At 34.9% G+C, this 21827-nt stretch overlaps 2 protein-coding genes, 1 long non-coding RNA gene and 1 pseudogene across 4 annotated transcripts; 2 read left to right on the top strand and 2 right to left on the bottom strand.

Moving 5' to 3' along the window:
- Positions 1 to 929: 929 nt before the first annotated feature.
- LOC18102686 (DEAD-box ATP-dependent RNA helicase 18-like) lies at positions 930 to 6072 on the bottom strand (annotated as a pseudogene).
- Positions 6073 to 8448: 2376 nt separating this feature from the next.
- On the top strand, positions 8449 to 12013 carry LOC7474410 (protein trichome birefringence-like 33). Of its 2 annotated transcripts, none has more exons than XM_002316153.4 (6): positions 8449 to 8753; positions 8907 to 9123; positions 10549 to 10720; positions 10823 to 11022; positions 11120 to 11278; positions 11440 to 12013. In XM_002316153.4, exons 1-6 carry the CDS (start codon positions 8525 to 8527, stop codon positions 11777 to 11779), a joined length of 1317 nt encoding a protein of 438 aa, XP_002316189.3. In that variant the 5' UTR covers positions 8449 to 8524; the 3' UTR covers positions 11780 to 12013. The 2 variants fall into 2 exon arrangements, with proteins under 2 accessions (XP_002316189.3, XP_024465231.1); XM_024609463.2 differs by having other exon boundaries at positions 8539 to 8753; positions 8912 to 9123.
- Positions 12014 to 13320: 1307 nt separating this feature from the next.
- Positions 13321 to 14563, top strand: LOC7464620 (uncharacterized). Its single transcript, XR_008060235.1, has 4 exons — positions 13321 to 13529; positions 13718 to 13788; positions 14129 to 14258; positions 14399 to 14563. It is a non-coding gene; the product is annotated as an uncharacterized LOC7464620 (long non-coding RNA).
- A 5388-nt stretch (positions 14564 to 19951) lies between these two features.
- On the bottom strand, positions 19952 to 21258 carry LOC7464619 (abscisic acid receptor PYL4). The gene has a single exon (XM_002315100.4). The coding sequence runs from the start codon at positions 20984 to 20986 to the stop codon at positions 20342 to 20344; it is 645 nt and encodes a 214-aa protein (XP_002315136.2). The 5' UTR covers positions 20987 to 21258; the 3' UTR covers positions 19952 to 20341.
- Positions 21259 to 21827: the final 569 nt, after the last annotated feature.

The following is a 21827-nucleotide window of genomic DNA, read 5'->3' as shown; positions in this document are numbered from 1 at the left end:
GCCATGTTTTGTAATTTCTCTCTCTTAATCGGTAAATTAACAGGCTACATTTCACAGAAATATTAGAGATGGTGATGGTGAAAGGGTATGCAATAAACTAATGTTGAACAGATGTACAAGAAAATAAGCCACTCGACCCCCGAGACAGAGCCTAGGGAGAATTGATGGATTGTATTTGATTGGATTATCATTGAGTGCATACGTGTATTCAAGTTCTTGATTGGTGTTTTCTATTGTTAGTCATTGTGTAGTTTCCCTGGCTTTTTCCTTGGAAAGAAACGAAGGGCTGAAGACTTTGACTTCGGTGCATGCAGCGTCTTTGTGATGGTACATTCAAAGACTAGCATACAATTAAAGGATATGCTTGTTTTTTATCAGAAGCGAGTTATCTGGTTTTCGATGCAGCAAGTAAGAGGGAACGCATCTCGCTTTTTATCAGAAGCGTGTCATTTGGTTTTTGATACAGCAAGTAGGAGAATACAATTCTTACTTTCAATAATTCTGAACCTAATCTTTCCAGAAAAATGCGTGCAGATTGCTCTCGTGAAGTCTACCATGCTCCTGTTTTGTGCACGTCCGCCCTTGCGACGTGAAAAATGATTGAAATGATCATGGCACTGCTGGATTCATCGAAGTTTTATTAACTTGATATTGCACAAGCATGAGATTAGAATTGATGTGCCAAAATGAGCTGCTGCTTTACGAAGGGGTTTTGTAAGATACCGTGATATCGACAAAGATAGCACAGTGATGATGGTAATAAGCAACAATAGGCAGCACATAAAAAAGGTTTAACGGGACTTTATTCCTAATTGAGAGCCGAGTCCTGTCAATAATTACCTTTAAAAGATTTTACGATTCTAACAATTAACTCAAAAACAATTCAAAACCAAATTGATTAGGAAGCTCAAACGGTTGGGATATACTCGTACAGAGAAAATTCTTTTTCATTTGTATTTTATAATTTTTTCCTCTCATATCGACGCCTTTAATCACCATGCAATTCCCATTTAAATTCATACTACTGTCAACATCAAATAGAACAAAACCAATATGGATTCATATTAGTGCACGCTGACAACCACTAACATCAACATAATGTCCTCTGCTTCGGTGCCCTTCTTTGCAACAACCTCTAGGACTAGTACTGGTAAAAGCAATGGCAACAGAAGCAACCACTCGAATCACTCATGTATCCCTCATGTAAACCCAAAACTGAGAGGGAATCACACGTCTCTGTGTCACCTATACAGTTTCTCTGCAACAAAACTTTGCAGCATTTGTAGAAGATTTTAGTCCAGTCTTCACAGCAAGCTTTGAATATCTTAGCCGGTGACTAAGACGAGTTTTAAGTTGGTTCCTCAATTTTAAAGCCCACATTAAAGTTGCAGCAGAGAAACCATTCATGTAAACTCACAGGATGGCTATCCGCAAACCATGCATTTCAATTGTCCCCTTCAGTTTTTTCAATAAATGATATTCCCGAGCCAACTCTTATTCATCCTGAATTGTTTGGGCAGCTCATCTCTGTTTAGCAGTTTGCTTTCTCATGACGGTAGGTGCGGCGTTGGGGGTCTTGCTTGGATTTTGGGGTTTTGGTTCTCACTGCTGTGCTTCTTTCTTTGCTTGCAAATCTTTCTGCCTTTTCTTCTCACTAGATTTATCCCTGATCACAATCATTGGCTATCAGAATTAAATAGCTTAAGAAAATGAGTAGATCAAGTTTGATGACAGCACATGGAATCTGGACACCATGCACAGGAAAATGAGTTTAAGCATTAAAGATCTATATGAATACAGGTGAAGCTTAAGTGAGGAGAAAACCAAATTTTGAAGCTGCTAAACTATGACAAAGAATATATGAATCAAATAGCTAATCAGACTGCAAATGAGAACATTAAAAAATTTCAGGCATAAGATATTTAATCATAAGTACTCATCACTAGCATCAACAATTGCCGCTACAAACTGAACAGTCTCTTCTTTACACTTAATGAGGTAAGTTAGGAATGGTGAGGAACTCTTACTTGTACTTGATCTCCTCTAAATTGACGTCATCAACTGGAGTGAAACCCTTGGTTGAAAGCGAGTAGTGCTTTACCTCAGGCATCGATGGGAGCTGCAATAAGCCATATCCCATGCCCAACTTCCCAACTTCAAGTTCTTTCCAACTGTAAGATAATTACATAAGGCGAACCTAGTTATGGTCCAACAGAAGTAAGGCCCTAGGATGAGAAGCCTTGAGATGGTCTCACTTCATACCCAGTTAAGAGTTAGCTTTTTTGCAGGTAGGGGGGCGGGGGGGTTAAGAACAGGATGAAGCATAATTGTTAACCTGAAAATGTAAGAGCAGTGGTGATCTTTATATGCACTGCATGAATGTAAGAAACATATGCTCTCAATCCTTTCTCCACAGTCCTTTCTCCATGACATCATGGTCCTTTTTGGCAGCAGATCGTACCTGAAACAGGCAATGACCAGAGATATTGAATAAATTACCAAAAAATAGAAGAGCATAGAAGAAAAGAAAGCTATGAACTATGATGCTAGATACATTATACAGAAAGAAAGCCAGTGTTCAGCATATAACAACAATAGCAGTGGATGTATTAACTCTGGAAACATATGAACAAAAAATATCAAATTTCAATTGTGACACAATTAGCTGAATTGAGCACCATAATTAATCACAGACTATTTCAGCATGTACTGCTGGCATCAAATCTAAATAAGCTTGATAATGATATGTGTACAATAGAGAAAAATGGTCATTCAGCATTTACTAATAGCATTGTGAACCTAATCAGGATTTGTTTCTCTATCATCATCTTCAAAGTTACTACTAGGAAACAATTGTGCTCACCTGAGGAATAACATCATGTGTATCATCTGCACATGTCCTTTCTTCAAGAGGAACCCTTCTTATGCGCAGAAATTTCACATAAGCTTCCTCCTGCTAGAAAGCAGCCACGTTGATCACTTTTGTTGTAAATAGAAGCAGTGGATAGAAAATAGCAGGAACAAAGAACACCAAATGACATATTTAAGAACTAATGATGGTCTTCAATGCAGAAGTGATAAGCTATACCTTTAGCAACAGAAAAACAACGGCATTTCATTGTCCACCCAACCGAGCAGTTCGACCAACTCTATGAATGAAGACATTTGGATCTTGAGGGGGATCATGCTGCAAGATTAAAAACAAAAAAGGATTTTCACTTGTCAATTAAGTTTAGAAATTAAAAGTTTAAAGTAAAATTGCTAATAATGTTAACATGGAATCATAACATTCTCATCATAAAGTTACAAGGCCACAGAATCTAGGTAGTTTCTACGCTACCTGCATCATACAATCCACACCGGGAATGTCAAGTCCACATGCTGCAACATCAGTACACAGAAGAATGCCACTTGCGAGATAAGTAAATGAAGTCCAAACTTTCTCTCTTGCAGTCTGTCAGGCATAAAAAGAAAAAAAAAAATGTCAGTATGAACACCTATCAGTTCAAGATTTTGTCATCGACAAACTGGGCTCATCTTCAAATTTTTACTTGCTTCATCTTCCCATGAAAAGATATCAGAGAAAACAGTGAGACGTGGAAGAACAACCACCCAGTAACCAACACAAGCACATGTCATGAAGTATCTGCGGATGTATGGAAATCATCTTTTTTAAAAGAATGATATCTCATCAGGCCTTAATAATGTAGATTGCATTTACTATCCTTTTAAAATATAAAACATGACTCACATTATAATCTTTTTAGACTTGTTCTTGATAAGGAGATCAAAAAGCTGAGATGGTTTCTTACCTGCTTTGCATTCCAGATACAGCAGAAAGAAAAGATGGATTTAGCATAGTGACTCCACTAAAGACAAATATTGACCACCAATTGCACTCCATTAACATGAAGGGTTAACCCAAGTTGAAAGACAACTCGGTGCCCTGTAGAATTATCATATCTAAATGTACAATATACCTCGATGTAAAGGCCTGATGGTGTCCTGGAAGGTGCTGATTTTTTAGTCGATGCTGAGTTATCAAAGATTTTGTTTCAGCTCGAACTTCAACCCTCACAGGATTCCTCAGCTCAGCTTTGGATAGCTCCTCAACAACCTCAGTTTGAGTAGCTGAGAAAAGGCCAGTTCTGCGCAGCTTGGGTAAGCGAGATATAATGGAAGTTACCTGCTTCTGGAATCCCATATCCAAGAGTCTACAGCCTCATCCAGAATCAAAACCTGTTTCACCAAATCCAATGAACAAATTTACCAATAAGCTTCATGATTGTCTTTTGCTGCACACCACAAAATCATCCTTGTTTACAATCTCCATAATATGCAATTTCAGTTCATGGATATCTCAATACACTTCTTAAAAAGGCATGCAACATTTTATCAGATGTCCCTAATTAAGCGGTCACGTTTTCTTTCCATAGAAGTAACCAAGGAAAATGCTTTGCGTTTCTACAGAACGATAACACATGAAACATTACAGACATGAGGGTATAGAAGCATCAACCTCGTCAAGTGATTAAAAATCACTACCTCAAGGTTTCTAAAATCCAAGACATCCACACGCTCCATTATAGCCTCCCAGGCGTCCCTATCAATAAATTAGCTCCTTCCTCCTCTATTTTCTTCACATCTGCTTTTACATCCATGCCCCAACAAGTAGCAGGGACTTAAAAATTTGATAAGGTCGCGATAAAAGGTTGTGCAATATTGTATATTTTGAGGATAACTCCCTTGTAGGAGAATCAATTATTCCCATCACCTGTAAACCACATAAAACACTCAGATTATCAGCTTAATAAATAAGCAACATGACCAAAATTAAAAACAAATGCAAGGAAGCAACTGAGCAAAAAAAAATCCCCAAAACCCACTAGAGTTAAAATTTCCATCTTCAATACTGAAACAGCTAAAAGAATGAAAACTTTCCTCTCATTTTTCAAATTTTCTCAGCAACCAAACAGAGCTAAGAAAATCAAAGAAAATGAGAATATTTTTTTCAGCATTTCAAATACTGAATTCAACCAAATTACAAATCCACTAAAACAGACAAAACTTACTCTAATTGAATAAGCAATAAATTAAATTACGCAAGTTTAACACTAACCCTACACTAAAACTGGCCACAAGAATCACTAATTTTCCATTCGAACAAAAAAGACACAAACTTTCTGGCATTTATCAGCAGCCGAACGGAGCAGAAAAGTAAAGAATAAAACAATCACCTGGTGAGGTTTGGGAGGAGAAGAGGATCAGCGAAAAATTTCGATGAGAGGTAGCACACAAGCTAGAGTTTTTTTTCCGGAGCCAGTGGCGGCGTCGACGGCTACGTCTTGGTAGCTGCATAGCGCACAATAATCGAACCCGGATTGAGTTAAGGCTTCGAGAACCGGTTCGGAGATTGAAGGTTCTAAATCAGAGAAGCGATTGTTCGTTAACACTCTGTTTGGGTTCGGTGATTCGGTGGTGTCCATTCTGTACCCGCCGCTTCTTCCATTCACTTTCAAAATCAAAATCTAAGTGTCTGTCTGGATTTAAGAGAAACGTTTTTTAAGGATGATTGAAAAACGAAAAGCTTCAATATCCAAAAGAATTCAGAAAATAGTAGTAATGGTGGAAATAGTGGCCCAGTCTTTGACTCCTTGTACAGTAGTTTGAACTTTGATAAGAATTGAGACCTGGGACGTTAAGGATTTTGAAGGGAAAAAAATATACAAGGGACGACAGCAATAAACACAGAATTAATCATCGTTTGTGTTCAGGATTTTCTAAGGACTGGGCTAGAGTTGATGGCCTTTTGTTTGAGGTCTTGATTAATTTATCTGCATTTTGTAATTGGGCTTCTGTTGCCCTTTATTTCTAATTTGGGCATCGACCCATTCCATCAATTGATGATTGATTGCCGAGTTAAAGGAAAAGAAGACCACTTTCCTGGACCCAAGCAAAAAAATTACTGCAGCCATTTTAGAGGCGCTCTATTTTATTTTCTATTAAGCAATAGACAGAAAGGTTCTCTAGTTGGCCAAAAAGGATATGTAACGCTTAGAACACTTTTCTGTAGCGTAGCTTACCTTTATAGCTCCCAGCACATCATTTCTTAGTTCCCTTGATCTTCTGGATTATGAGGACTGAGAGTCACGTCCATGTTGCTTGGATTGCAAAGCACAGCCAGCCATTAGTTGTGCATGAGAAAATCTAGTGATGGTAGATGAATGCTGAGAAGAAAAACAACCCAGGTGATAAAGATATACGAGCAGCCTTCATCTGCTTCTCACTGTTTTTATAATCACAATGTTTGGCATTTGAAGTAACTTCGTTGGGACTTCTTGGCATTATTCCATTTGCACCGAAGCCACCACTACCAAACTACGATTTTGGAAGGTTTCCTCCACAAAAATGTGAATTTTAAGTTATTCAACTAGTCCATTGATGTCATTAATTCTTTCCCATGTCATCATTTTAAGATATCTTTATTTCTAAACCCTAACTTTTTTCTGTATAAATTAATTCTCAACGGCAATGGATAGGCACCGAATAATTAAGAAGTTACGGTCATTAGGTAGATAACAGATTTTTTAAAAAAAAATCCTGGTGTTAGTTAATCTATCGCCATAATATAATTTCTTAAAGTCGGATGTACAAGAAAAGGAAGGCCAACCACTTGAAGCTGAAATACTACCAAATTCTCACCTAAACCTCTCGAATAAAGAATGGTAACTCCTCACGCTCTCTTGGTCGAATTGTTGTGGTGGTGGATGTGTCGTTTATGTATATAAAATGCCAAGTCTGGTATGAAAAAGCCAAGGCAAAATGATGTTGTTATCCATCTCTTTACTGATCTTAACGTACAAGTTAAGAAATTATTACAGCTTCCCTAGTAGTGTCTTAATGCGCCACCACCCCTTGCCGGGAGGGCGTGGTTTTCTACTTGTTCTCATGAGCCTTGACTCTCCTTCCCGGTGCCCTTTTGCAACATACAATGCCTGAGAAAACGTGGACATGAAAACCAGGATAGATATTTAGATAGATACGAAACACTACAATATATGAACGGATTATATATTAAGAATTTGCAACAGTCTTCATCAAATACTGTAATTGTTTGAAAATAGTTTGATGTCAACATTTCCAAGTGTTTCAGAAGCTCATTTTTTTGGAACTAGGAACAAAAAAAAAAAAAAAACCTTACAACCTAGCAGTTTAATAATCCATGCAACAAATTAACCAAATAATAATAATAATAATAATAATAATGCATGTAACAAATTCACCAGTTCGAATTACACAAACCTTATAACCATTGAAGGTTTACATGATTGTTAACTTTAGAACCCGTGGGATTAGTTAAGATACGTACAAGCTGACCCGGACACCCACGTTAATTAAAAAAAAATACATGCAACAAACATTCATTCAACAAAGAAATCATCACAGAAAACTCTAAACCTTATGGTTTTTTATTATATAATACACGATGCTTTTAAAAAATATAATTATTAAAATTTGTTTTTTTTCAATTACATTTTTTAATACCAAAATTTATGATCAATTTATCAAAAAAAATGTTAAAGAGAGACAAAATTGAAACAAAAAGAGATCAAAGTGTAAAATAAAGAGAATATAGGGGATAGCATTTCGATCCCTTTATATTCAGATTCATGTGATTATTTGTTGACTATTTATTAATATCCCTGCTTGTCGTGATTTGTTTCCTTGCAATAAATAATTGATTATTATTCATAGCTGGATACAAGAGATTAACATTGATCAATGGTTTGGATCTTCCATCAAGAGTGCCTGGTAATGCGACCCGTTTCTTTATTAATTAATTCATGATAGCTCAATCTTTTCTGTATGCATGGGAGATGCAAAGCTGGAAAATTTAGATTTTTTTTTGTCATGTCATTGCGAGGAACAAATGTTGCCAAAAAGACGTGTCAGCTTCTCTTCCAAATGGCAAGTTAATTATAGTTTCCATTGTTTTATTTTTACCATGCTGTAAAAACAGTGTTTTATATATATATATATATATATATATATATATATATATATATATTAAGTATCAATTTATAAATAAAAAAACCAAAAATACAATACTAAGGCAAGGCAAAGGATCAAATACCAGAACTTGTTTGTTTGTTATTACTCTTTTTTTTCTCGACATACAATTTATTTTTATTTTTTTTCCATTGAATTATGTGTTCTCGAGATCTCGATTGATAATTTGATACACCTAATTATTACTATTATACATGCATCTGAACAAGTCAATTGTATTTGCATTTTGAGAACTAGTCACCAACCATATTTTAATAATTTATTAATGAGTGTCATCAAATTAATAATTTCTTCCTAAACCTAAAAAAAAATAAAAATTATTAGGGAGAGCGAGTACTGCTGTATTAAACCTGTAGACGAAAATCAAAAACGTTATCATGAGACATCGAAATCAACACTAGTATTTTCTTTCCTCGAATGCTTCAAGCCTACATAATTGTTTCTATATAACGCTATGAACATTAAACGCAGTCTTAAATTTTCAAAGATGAAGCAACCTTTCACTGCATCTTCTTCTTCTTCTTCGTCATCATCATCTCTGATCAGAAAGGCCCGTCTCTCTCCTTATCTCCTCACTCTATTGGTTTTCATAGTCTTTGTTGCCATTCTTTATGGCGAGGATTTCATGTGCCTCCTTGGCCAGCTCGACCCCAACCTTGACCGTCCAGCAACGTCCAGAACCGGTGAGTTGACTCGATCGGTGGTTATCAGATTTTTAACTCTCTCAGTACTCTATTTATATATGATTCGTCTGTTGTTTTTTTCCTTGAAAAAAGTTTTTTTGTGTAAGAAACGTGTGGTTGACTGAGATGGATTATATCATGTTTTGGGGTTAGAGAAGAAGTGGGAGAAGCTACCTTTCTCCACGGGGAGGACCCCAGAAGGTTGTGATTTTTTTAGCGGGAGGTGGGTGTGGGACGATTCAAACCGGCCACTTTATGAAGAATCGGAGTGTCCGTACATACAGCCACAGTTGACATGTCAAGAGCATGGCAGGCCTGAGAAGGATTATCAACACTGGAGATGGCAACCTCATGGCTGTGATCTTCCCAGGTAAATATTAATTTGCTCTCTTCTCTCTACGGAATTTGCTAAATTGCACGCGATGCAATTGTGAATAACTATTAATTTTACCGTTTTAAAAAATCATGTTTCAATAAAGATAATTATACCATGTTAATTCTATTTTGATATCATTAATTTTTGGAATTGGTTCTGACTGTACTTTTGAGATTGTTTTATTTTAATTAATTTTTTTTTATGTTTTTATATTATTTTGATATTGCGATGCAAATAAATTTTAAAAAATAATATTATTATTTTGATATATTTTTAAAATACTTCTAAACCTAAAAAATCATGTAATTAAAATTATTGTGTAAGAAACTTTATTAAATTTCTTTAAATGCATAAAGTTTAATTTGGAGTGACGTGTAACAACAGATAAACCATGATCAGTAGATGTGCATATATATATATGTGAGTGGTGGTTGTTCCTAAACTTCCAGTTTCTGCTTTCATCTGGGCATGTTTTGTTTAAAATTCGGGGGCATGTTCAGATCAAATAGGACAGATCAGCAATAACGTTGATTAAATATAAATAATTGAGATTCTCAATAATGCTCCCTATCGTGTGACCCACTTCGATTGGAAGAAGAAGAAGAAGAAGAATAAACATATCATCGTTGACGTTAATTAATTTTTGTTTTCTTTTATTATACTTTTTTTATTTATTGCTATCCGTTCTGCTTGATTCCTTTTGAAATATTCTACCATCTCTTTTATATATATATATATATATATATATATATATATATATAGAGAGAGAGAGAGAGAGAGAGAGAGAGAGAGAGAGGTCCAAAATATTCAAGAAAAAATAAATAATTATGAGATTGATATTTGAAATATTAAATTAAATGAGTCAAAATGGAACATCACATAATCTACAGGGACTAATATAATTTATCCTAGTCTTATCACTGTCTCTAATTTCTGCATCAGTTTTACCTTTAAATGGGCTTGATATTAGTATGGGATAGCGAGCTCTGCCCGTAGTCCTCTGTGAGAAGGCCCATATTACTTGTCCGAATGTGGGCTGTTCATCTATTGTAGTCAAGTGGGCCGGGTCCAGTAGTTTGTGTACACCCACAAGGTGTATCTCAACTCGTTCACTCTCCAAATCATCATCGTTCTTATTTGCACTTTTGAGAAGGTATTTTTTATTTTATTTTATTTTGCAGACCCAAGATTTTGATTCCAAGCTTTAATCGAAATTGACTATTGCATTGAGCAATAGAAACAAGAAACGACACCTTTTCTGAAGTTTTCGTGCAGTAGTTTCATCCCAATGGCCACAAATTGCCACACCATGTTATTTACTTGATTGATTGATGTTTTGATGGATATCATTGCATTGATAACATTGGAATTAAGATTGTTGGCATGTAGATGACAACACTTTTGTCACATATTATGCAGTTTTAATGCCACATTGATGCTTGAAACCTTACGAGGAAAAAGAATGATGTTTGTTGGTGATTCTTTGAACCGGGGTCAATATGTTTCCATGGTCTGTCTTCTCCACCGACTTATCCCTGAAGACCAAAAATCCATGGAAACATTCGGTTCTTTAACGGTCTTCACTGCCAAGGTGAATTTAATTAATTTTCTTCTCTAATTTGCTTCACATCACCTGTTAATATATATATATGAAACTTGTACACAAAAAGTAACTTCATTTATGTTTGAACAGGAATACAATGCAACAATTGAGTTCTACTGGGCACCATTTCTCCTTGAATCAAACTCGGATGATGCTGTCATTCATAGAGTATCAGATAGAATTGTGAGGAGAGGTTCAATCAATAAACATGGGAAAAATTGGAAAGGCGTTGATATTATAGTCTTCAATACTTACCTATGGTGGATGACTGGCCAAGACATAAAAATCTTGTAAATACTTGCTTTTCACTCATAATTTGTCACAGTTTTCTTGGTTGTAGCTTGTATTAGCTTGAAGAATTGAAGTCTAACAGCTTATGTTTTCCAGGCAAGGGTCATTCGAAGATGAAACAAAAGATATCATAGAGCTGTCACCCGAGGATGCGTATCGTATGGCAATGAAAAGCATGCTGAGATGGGTGAGAAAGAATATGAACCGCAAGAAAACAAGGGTCTTTTTCACCAGCATGTCACCTACTCATCAAAAGTGAGCAGACTGTCTCTCTTCCATTGTCTGATTTTGTTGTGTTATGCACCAAATTGATTCTGTTAGACAAACCAACAAAGATGAGAGAATATGACATCATAGAAAAGTACACTGGTTTAGCTTATCTAGACAGGGGACTAACATTTGAAGTTCTTGGGCAGGAGCATAGACTGGGGAGGCGAACCGGGTCACAGCTGTTACAACGAAACAACTCTAGTTGACAATGCCACATACTGGGGATCGGATTGCAAGAGAAGCATAATGGAAGTAATCGGAGATGAATTTAGCAGATCAAGATTCCCCATCACATTTCTCAACATCACACTACTCTCAAATTACCGCAAAGATGCGCATACCTCGATATACAAGAAGCAATGGAGTCCATTGACTCCTGAACAAATTGCTAATCCTGTTAGCTATGCAGATTGTGTGCATTGGTGTTTGCCTGGCCTTCAGGATACCTGGAATGAACTCTTATTTGCCAAGCTGTTCTATCCATAGCACATACACTAGCAAGCCATGAATCCTCCTTTTTGTTTCCAGTGGGTTTATTTGATGATGGTACGGAGAAGCGATTTTTGGAAATTGTGATGCATGGGAGAAGTGGAAAAGATAAGAAAAATGAAAAAAAGATTAAGGATGAGCATGTGTATAATATCGTTGTAAAAGAAAATTCAAGTACAATTGAATTGATTTGTTCTAATTGCAGAACTAAATTCTTGTATTTTAAAATTATACTCTGCATCTTGAAATTACAATGGAATTCCCAAAATGTAGATTAACATTATTATCTATCATTGATCATCCCTGTAATGCCTCTAAACCCAACTCGCAGTAGGCTTCTCCGAACTCTCCAACACCAAGCATTCAACCTCCCCCGTACTATTTCAATCGACCCCACATCAGTAAGAGCTAGTCTACTGGACTGGACATAGGATATCGTTAACTCGATGGTGAGTACCATCTCCATTTCGAAAGCATTTGCATTCCTCCTATAATCTTCACTTTCGATTCCAAAATTCGAATTCGATCATAGATATGATTCATGCTTTATATTTTTAAATATATATAGAATTGTGTTTACATATTATGAATTTAATCATTTAGATTTTAGAAACATATATAGCCTAACATAAAGAAAATGAGAAGATCAATCCTCCCCGTTTCAAAAGGATCTGATAAAATCAGACGGATACGAAAAAGAAGAATGACACCCACAAATTAAGAAATAGCCCCTTAACTATGAGAAATCACCCACAAGAATGAAATCACCCACAATTTATTACATGAGTAATATTTAAAAATATAAAAATGAACTCTTAGCTGTAATTGTTTGGTGGGAGGTTAAAAATTGAGTGTGTTAATGGTGGTTTTGGTTAAAAATTAAATAATATATTATAGAAATTTTCATTGACGAAATGCAGTTAAAAGAGGAAAAAATGGATTGCAATTTTTTTATATATAAATTATAAGTTTGAGAAAGATAGTAAAAAAAAGGCAAGATAAATTAAGCTTTCCCCTGAAAACTTTTTACCCTCTCTCTCCAGAGCTAAAATTTATCCCGAATTTGTAGTGCTTGAGGAGTAATTTTAACCCGCTTAGTAATTTTTTGGATTTTAATATTGACCAATTGTTTAAATTTCTCTAATCAAAGTGGTCTGCAAACACCACCTATGATCTGGTTGTAGAATTTGCGAAAAAACTTCATATTCCATCAATTTTTCTTAGATTGGTATTCAAAACAATAACATGAAAAACAAGCATGCTTACCGGGTAAATTAACACCCGAGTATGATAGCTGTATCTGAAAATTGGTAAAAATCAACGAAAACATGGATGAAATATATTTCGTTGCATTTTACAGATCGAAAGTTATTATGAATTATTTTTTAAGGAAATGGTGATAAAATAAAAAATAAATAAAAATTTGTCGGTAATTCTGTAAAAATCTTCGACTAAATTGCGGGTGAAAATCTCGTTGAAAATTTTTGACCCGTGTTTTTTTTGCAGATGAAAAATGTTTTTACAAAAAGTTGATTTTTTTCCCCCTTTAAAACCCTTCTCAACCCTCTGAATCCTCTCTTGTAACTATTGCAAAAATGTTTCTTTTTTTCTTTATTTTTTTTTAGATCTTAGATCAGTATTGTTTTTTCTTCCGGGGAGAATGGGACCGTTACTGGCCTTTCTTTGACGACTTTGCCATCACTGGCACTCTTAATTCTTGTCACCAGATTCTCTATCATCCTCACCGGTAACCCCTTTCCTTCCTTCTCTCTTATGATCTTAGACATGACCTATATTAATCTTTGTTTCAATTAAGCTATTTTACTTAATCGATTACAATTATGTGGAGCAAAATAAATATAAATGTTATAAAATCTGATTATTAGTGATTTGGGTATAAATAACTGAAGAGTGATGTAGTTAAAATTTCTACAGAATCAACTAGATATTTGTGTTTTTGCAGAGTAGGATGCGAAGAATTCCCCATCTGTGCAGAGGCACAAGAAGTAAGTGTGCTTGAAACCCTAGATTTTGATATTGCCATTTCATTTCCTTTCTTTCGATAAAGTCTAAATGATAGATGTAGCTCTACAGTGTAGATTCCAACATTCTTAATTGGAGCGTTGTTATAGTCAAAGTTTGCTAGATGCATGATTAAGAGGTGGATAAATATCGATTGTTCATGTTTAAGTCGATTGACTCCAAGTTGTTCCGTGATACTTCTAACTGTCGGAAAAAAAGTCCATTGCCATCTGAACTGAAATTGATTGTTTTGGTTAGTTGAGAGATTGTATGACTGAATTAATGCTGGGGTGTTCTGCTAACTAAATGGGTGTTGATTGGCAGATGACAACAACAATATCAATTGAAGATGTTCATTGGGAGGTGAAATATGGAAAGCATTATTGGGGCATACGAATATGATCAAATTCCATGATGCTTTTGAGGATGAAAACAATGTCTATGTTGTCATGGAGTACGTATATATCTTACTCAGAGTTAACCTTTCATACAAATATGATCAAATTCCATGAATGGATTGCGGCTTGCTTTCTATGCCATTGCAAAATTTCAAAGTTGTTCTGATTTTTTTTTTTAAATATTTGTTATTGTCAGATAATTTGAAGATGGAGAACTACTGGACAAGATTTTATCAAGGTATTAAAGGAGAAGGACTGCTTCTACTCCCTTTGATACTTCATATATTTTTAGTTGCTTTTTAGCTTTGACTCCATACTTTTTGATGAGGATGCTCCAATGAGGATTATTGATTTTGGTCTATCTGATTTTGTTAGGCCAGGTAACATTTGCTTGCTGATAAGCTTATCTCTGTGAAATTGTCCAAATGTTCGTTGTGAGATTGATTTTGATTTACTTAATAACCTCACACATAAAGCATTCTGATTGCTCTATTCGAAGGCTCAAAATTGAACTTGTCTCGGGAAACTCTGTGAGATGCAGATTTCTCTTCTTCCTTTTTTTTTAGATTTTGGTCAGGAATAAAGATTTGCAATAACTAGATCCAACAAGAAAGTAGTAATTAAAGGTGCCTTCAATCAAGCTTTTTGACAAAGTAAAAATGAAAGTTGCTCATCTCTAGTGCTAGAAAAACAAACCTAGAACTAACCCTCGCTACATTCTAATAATGCTTACCATACGTACCTTCACGGGTGAATTTGGAAATGTGCGCTCCTGGTGCCAGATCAATGCTCTCTTAGAAGATTTTTTGTTCATGTCACTTTATGGTTATATAGATTAATTACTTGTGGAAAATCAGGCTTTGTTTAGTTAAAACGATCTCATTGCATGCCCCACTGCTGCTGGCCCCTGCAATGTAACATGCAAGTGTGGAAATAAATGCACCTTATTGTTCTATGTCCTGTTAGCAATCATTTTCTTCCATGTCCTGTTGTTCAGTAGAAAACTTGATTTGAAAGGCTAAGTTGTGTAGGTAGAAAAAACATACATTGGATTTGGGTCTGTGAAACCAAAACTCTTTATGTTTCATTGTTTCCTTTGAATTTTGATCGTTTAGCATCTAGCTTAATAACTCATAAACAAAGGGAAATGGTAAATGGTTGTAGAATGATGAACTGACTTCTTTTTTTGGCTTCCATGCGGTCTCTTTGCTCAGAAGTATATCCTAATTGCTATTGTTGGCATTATCATTGATCTTATTGATGTACTGTGGGTGCTTTCTCGGTGCTTTCTTTTGCAAGACATGGATAAATGGTCTAGTGAAGGTAATGTACCGGCAAGTGGAGGAAATAAAGCTTTTTGAAAAGAAAAAAAACATGGAATTGCCATGAAATTTCCATCGGCAATTCCATTTTGTTTTATTCCATTGACAATTTCATCAGCATCTCTCAATTTCTAATGGAATATTTCATCAGCATGTTTGTTTATAATTTATAATGCCAACAAAAATGCTAATGGAAATAAAATCCCAAGAGATATTACCGAGCCGAATTTTCCTAGTGTACAAAAGAAACATTGCAGTTGAATGAAATAAATATAGCTAACATTAATTAGGTTATATTTTAATGCTCCTGCTACTCAATTTTTCTGACAAACAACCACTGCGTTCATATTAAATTAATTTGCTTCCTTTTTCTCCAAGAGAAGTTATTTTCGGTGTGACGTGAAATATCACGAGGAAGTCTTGACATGTATAACACGTAATTTGACTAAAACTTGTATAATCTTTAATTCACCATCGAGTTTGGCTCAAATCTACTCACGAGGTTTTATAGACACGGATATACAGGAAGGTAGCTAATTGTAACAAATCAAGATCGAATAATGTTTTAATTATTTTTTAAATTAATTTAGATTTTAATTATTTTTCCTTCTTAGTTTTGAATTGCTTTGGTAGGTCTTTTTTTTGCTTATATATAACTAATTAATGTGTTGTTTTTTTCATGAGAATTGATGAATTATTGACTTTCTTAAATATATTAGAATTTTCTCAGCAAATTTCTTTATGAACAAGGATTATATTCCTAGCTTGAAAATCCTTTTTTTTTTCTTTCTATCGTTCCATGCCGTATCAACTAATTATGCTTGGGCAGTCCACTGCACGTGATAAATTTTTCGGCTCGATGGTCACTTAGACCTGATGAATAGCCTATTAAGATTTTATTTATTTTTGTATTTTAAAAGTTTTTTTTTTAAAAAAAAAAATTATTTTTTTATTTGAAATTAATATTTTTTAATATTTTCATATTATTTTTACGTGCTGGTGTCAAAAATAATTTTTTAAAAATAAAAAAAATATTATTTAAATATATTTTCAAATAAAAAATATTTAAAAAAACAACTATTATTACCATCTTAAAACACAAATAAGCTGATAACGTTTTTTTGAGTTCACCTTCGAAAATTTTCCTATGCACAGTACTCCTAGATTTACGTGGATGCTTGGTAATACAACACCCATACACACAATATTCTAGAAGTTTGTGAAACCCATGGGACAACTTAAGTTTTTATTGGTCTAATTAATTAAAAATATAACTATCTTGTAAAAGTAATTGGATAGTTTGTCTTTTTACCCCTCCACAGTATCCGATACAAATTGGAGGGACTTTCTGTACCTGAAGTTGAAAACTAATGAAGCCAGGTATTTAATACCCGGATCGGTCCAGTAGGTCGACCCAGAACTCGCTCGATCCGAGCCTGAGACCGGTCCGGGTAGAGGCAAAAACCTGCTCGGAAATTGGCTTTGCAAAACCCGGTCGACCCGGCGGGTTGACCCGGGACCGGTCGACCCGGGTAAACCCAGTTAAGACCCGGCTGTTTTTTTTTATATATATATATAAATAAAACGACGTTGTTTTTGGCTTTAGCTTTTTACTATCAATTAATCAAACCATCTGCAACACGAAGACAAAATAAACCCAATCTCTTCAATCTTTGAAGCCATATCAGTTGCAAAGAAGAGCAGACAAATTTAAGCCACATGCAAAAGACTTCAAGGCAAGTCATACCAGATTTTGTTCCCGTCTCTCTTTTGGCCCTCAGCAAACAGAAACACTAAATCTGTTTTTGCAGGGTGTTTGTTTCTTTTTTTTTTTATTTGGCTCTCTTTAGTTCAGATATGCAAATTAAGGTTAGATGAAGTTTCTGTTACTTATTTCTCTAGTGGAAACAGAGAGATCAATAACTGGGATTCCTTCTTTGACACAACTTTCTTCTTTTTTTTTTCCTGGGAAAACATTGAACATTGATAGTTTCTGTTGATTACAGGAGATGAGTAAAAAGAGGGGGGAAATAGAGGAAAGGGTGAAGGGAGGCGAGCAAGATAATTTCTGCAGCTTTTCAATGTAGAGAGAATTTCTCAATATAGTGGGGTGGGGTGCTGTGTGAGATTTTAAAGACAGGGATAAGAGGGAGGCATGAGCGTGAGAGTAAAAGAACCAAAGAGAGCCAAATTAAGACAACTTTTGCAGCGCTTCATGTCTGGTAAAAGAACTGTTTAGAAAAGTAAATCACGCTCTGACCATTAATGAAAATTCACGGGAAATATTCATTTTTTTGGGTTGACCCGGGTTAACCCGGGTCAATCCATCTGACCCGTAACCCGATCATTATACCGGGTCAATTACCGGGTCGGGTTTTAAAACTCTTACCGTAAGAGCTCTGACAGCCATGTCGGGGGGGAAATAGCCTAAAACATGATAATCTGGGTTTACAGGGCGGCTTGATAAGAAAATTTAACTCTGTGAGGTCAATTCACGGTGGACAAACAAATGGGTGGCTTTGATTTGTTTTGATACGGGAACAAGGGCGGCCGGTGTACAATAAAAGCCTGCTTGCCCACTTGCACGCCAACTTGCCGAACAATACTCTCAGCCACAACACATGGTTCACAGAGACAGAATATAAAAGGGGGCAAAATCTACAAGTTGCCTGTGTTTCTAGACTTTCTAGTAAAATGTTAACGGGTGTTTATGAGTTTTTTTTTATTTATAAATATATTAAAATTATAACTTTTTAATTTTTTAAAATTTATTTTTGAGCAGATCATAACAATCCAAAAATAACATAAAATAAAAAAACAATTAATTTTAAAAAAAGAAAACAGGTTAGAAAATCAATGTCAAACACCTAATAAGTATAATTAAAACCAACTTGCACAGCACCTGTTGAGAGTATTTTAAACCTATAAAGCTCTCCGTCCAAGACATTGCCAATAAGGAAAATTCCCAGTTATGGTTTTTAAATTAAGAGGTTGAACTGTTCCGATTTCTTTGTAATTTCCAGCTTAAATGGGTAAGAAGCTTCCAAGAAAAAATAAAATATCACTGCCGACTGGAATGAGACCTGCAGCCATAGCTAGTACAATAATAGCGTTAAAAACAGGATACATTTCTGACAGTGTATCGGTGTATGGGCTCGAGGATAAAGAAATGAAAAAAAAGAGAGAAAGAGAACATAGTCGTACAGCACCCTTTTTTTTTTTTTATCCTAATTAATCGCCACTGGCTAGCCTTTGCATCTCCTGGTCGTTGAAATAAAGCTTACCGTATCATCAATGTGGAGTAAACATCAAGCTGGAAGCCACGTTCGACACCTACTTTCTGTGTATCGGCCTCTACAATCATGACTTGCAGCATGAGATTCATCATTCGGCATACTTACGTTACAGTGCTATTATTTGCATTTTGGTAATTGCCAGTAACTTGCTAATGTCCCCAGCAGGAATTCACTCTTTCTTTTCTCACATAGCACAGATGAATTCCTAGACACGTTGAGCATTGTTTATTTACCATTGCAATAAATAGGGAGACATCTTCGTTAAATTTATTATCCATTGTTCCAAAAAAAAAAAATGGAAATGTAATCTATTACCAATAAATAGCTTGGTGATTTTATTGCTCCAAGGAAATACTAGCTCGTGCAAACTAGGATTCATAAAAATATAGATCTAATTCTCTTAGCATATTTCTTGATAGAAAGAAAACAAATAAATTAATAAAGTGTTTTTTTATGGAAAATGAAAATTTGAAATTATTTTTTAAATTTTGTGTTTATTTATTGCTAGAAAAGATGACACTTTTCAGTTAAAAAAATATTTGTTTTAGCTTTTAAGAAAATATTTTCATTTTATTTCGGGCATAAAATACTAAACAAAAATTATTAAAAAATAAAAAATATACCTTGTTATTTATTAATTATATCAAATTTGATCATCAATATTTGAATTATTATATTTTTTTTTCAATCTCATCCCTTAAAATTTATTTTTTATACTATCACTTATTTTTTTATTGTTATTTATTTTTTCTCTTATTATTTTTTCTTCTCTTATTTTTTTAAATAAAATTTTTTATTTATTAAATTTAATAATCATTTTTTATTGCTATTTATTTTATTTAAAATGATTTATAATTTTTTTTTTCAATTTCATTCATCATATTTAATCTCTATTTTTTTATTTCAACTAATTTATAAAATTAAATTTTTCTAACTTATTTTTCATGATATAGCCAATCACTAAAAACTATTTTTCAATTTATTTTTTATAATAATATCAAACATTATAAAATAATTAATCTTACAAAAATCTACTTTTTATGTAAGTAAAGTGCTTTCAAAAAATAAACTAGTTTGCATTAAACTAACAGGCCCAAAAAAATACAACAAGGAAGAGGGGCGATCGAAAAATTTAGTAAAGAAGAGACGATATATTCACAGCTATTGATAGTCCTGGTACCCGTAAATTTATATATTCAATTAAGAGGCACAAAATCCCTCCCCTCATTGAACAAAAAACAAATGAAAAAAAAAGAGAGAAAGAAGTTAAAAAAGGGCATACACAGACAATACAGGTTTATAAATTCACTATGATTATGTGCTAATGTAGTAGTAATTATCTCGAAGGGAAACAAAGTCGACATGTACAACATCAAAATATACCATATCACCCTCGAGCGCCGTTCACCGATCTATGAATTTCCAATAAGGGCATCGATCAAGAGTCCATGATGATCACCAATCCAACCCCGATCGAAAACAAAAAAATAATAATTAAAAAGTCTCAATCAAAACAAACACTCATGATGATGTAGAAATCTGGGCATTCCTCGCCATTTTCTCAGCAATCTGAGCCAAAGATTGTAGGTTGCACCGTACAATTGTCTCAATAAAACTACATGTGTCCTCTTTAGTATTACCAGCTGGTACATCCACGACGTATGATTCAACGACAACTGTCCCATTCCCATTTGGAGAAGCATGAAGCGTGGTAACAGACCGGTAGTTATTTAGCCTGTGAACGCCACCGACCACACTAAAGCTCAAAACATGTTGTTCATCGTCAAGAATTTCAAGCCTCTCCGTGCTTGATGCTGCAGGGAGGCCAGACACCACGTGTACCTCCCTGAGGGAGCCAACGTTTCCGTCTCCGTCGATGACATGACAGCTCTTAACAAAATGCTTGTAAGCCTGGGGGTTATCAAAACGACGGACTACCGACCAAACGGTGGAGACTGGTGCATTGATGGTCTTGACCACCACGGAGCAGCACTGCTTGGGCCCCACTAAACGCGTGTGGTGGCAAGAAACGTAGTCAGGTACGGGAGCGTCCCATGTCAGTGGGACCCGCCATGTGTTCACGGTGGTTTGTGATTGTTTGTGGCAAGCAAGGGTGGTTGTTGTGGTAGGGATGGCGGCTCTCTGGAGCTGTAGTGATGCAGGCATTCTTATCTCTCTGGGATTTTTGTTATTACCGTATTTTTGGCTTGGTTTTTTGAAGATTGAGTAGGCTTAAGATTCATTCATGGATATATATGCATAGCTATAGAAGAGGGGATTGGGATTTTAAGTGATTTTGGCTGCCCACTTGGATTAGTTTGATGTTTTATGGGAGAGATTTAGTCTGGTGTGAGAAATATTTTGAGGGTGATATTATCAAGCAGCATATGCAAAGACTATGCAAGTTGATGCTCAACTTGCAACTTCTTTGGACTTAGTTTGGGGAGATTATCCCATCATTTAATTCAAAACTACAAAATTGCCACTTTGTTCATGTCCTTTGTTTGGTGGGTGATTGATACACATGTATACAGTTACCTATTGTTTTCCGATTTCAGGCTTGCCAACTTCTCTTGCACATTAACCAAAAATTAATTAAAGGGAGCTTTAATTTCTCCGTAGAGGGGTCATAGAATTTTAATTTGGTAATAGCTAGACTCCTAGGCAATATCTACAAGCCTACAACCCCCAAATTTTGGGACACAGACATTTGCATCTTGGCAACGAAGTTATGTTGGAGTGTTTGTAATTGTGTTTTAAATGTTATTTTTTAAAAGAATTATAAATAAAAATTATTTTAACTAATTTTTATTTATTTTGATATGTTAATGTTTTGACATGTTGATATTAAAAATAAGTTTAAAAAATATTATTTTAATATATTTGTAAGGAAAAATTACTTTAAAAAATTCTTAATTTGCTCACAGAACTGAAGGCTTGACGATCTGTTTAGTTAGACTTTTCATTTAGGCCATGTTTGTTTATCGGAATCCACTTTCTGGGAAAA

Source organism: Populus trichocarpa, chromosome 10, assembly GCF_000002775.5.
Source record: "Populus trichocarpa isolate Nisqually-1 chromosome 10, P.trichocarpa_v4.1, whole genome shotgun sequence".
NCBI lineage: Eukaryota > Viridiplantae > Streptophyta > Magnoliopsida > Malpighiales > Salicaceae > Populus > Populus trichocarpa.
Note: the sequence above shows the minus strand (reverse complement) of the source record. Positions and strands in the feature narration are given on the sequence as shown.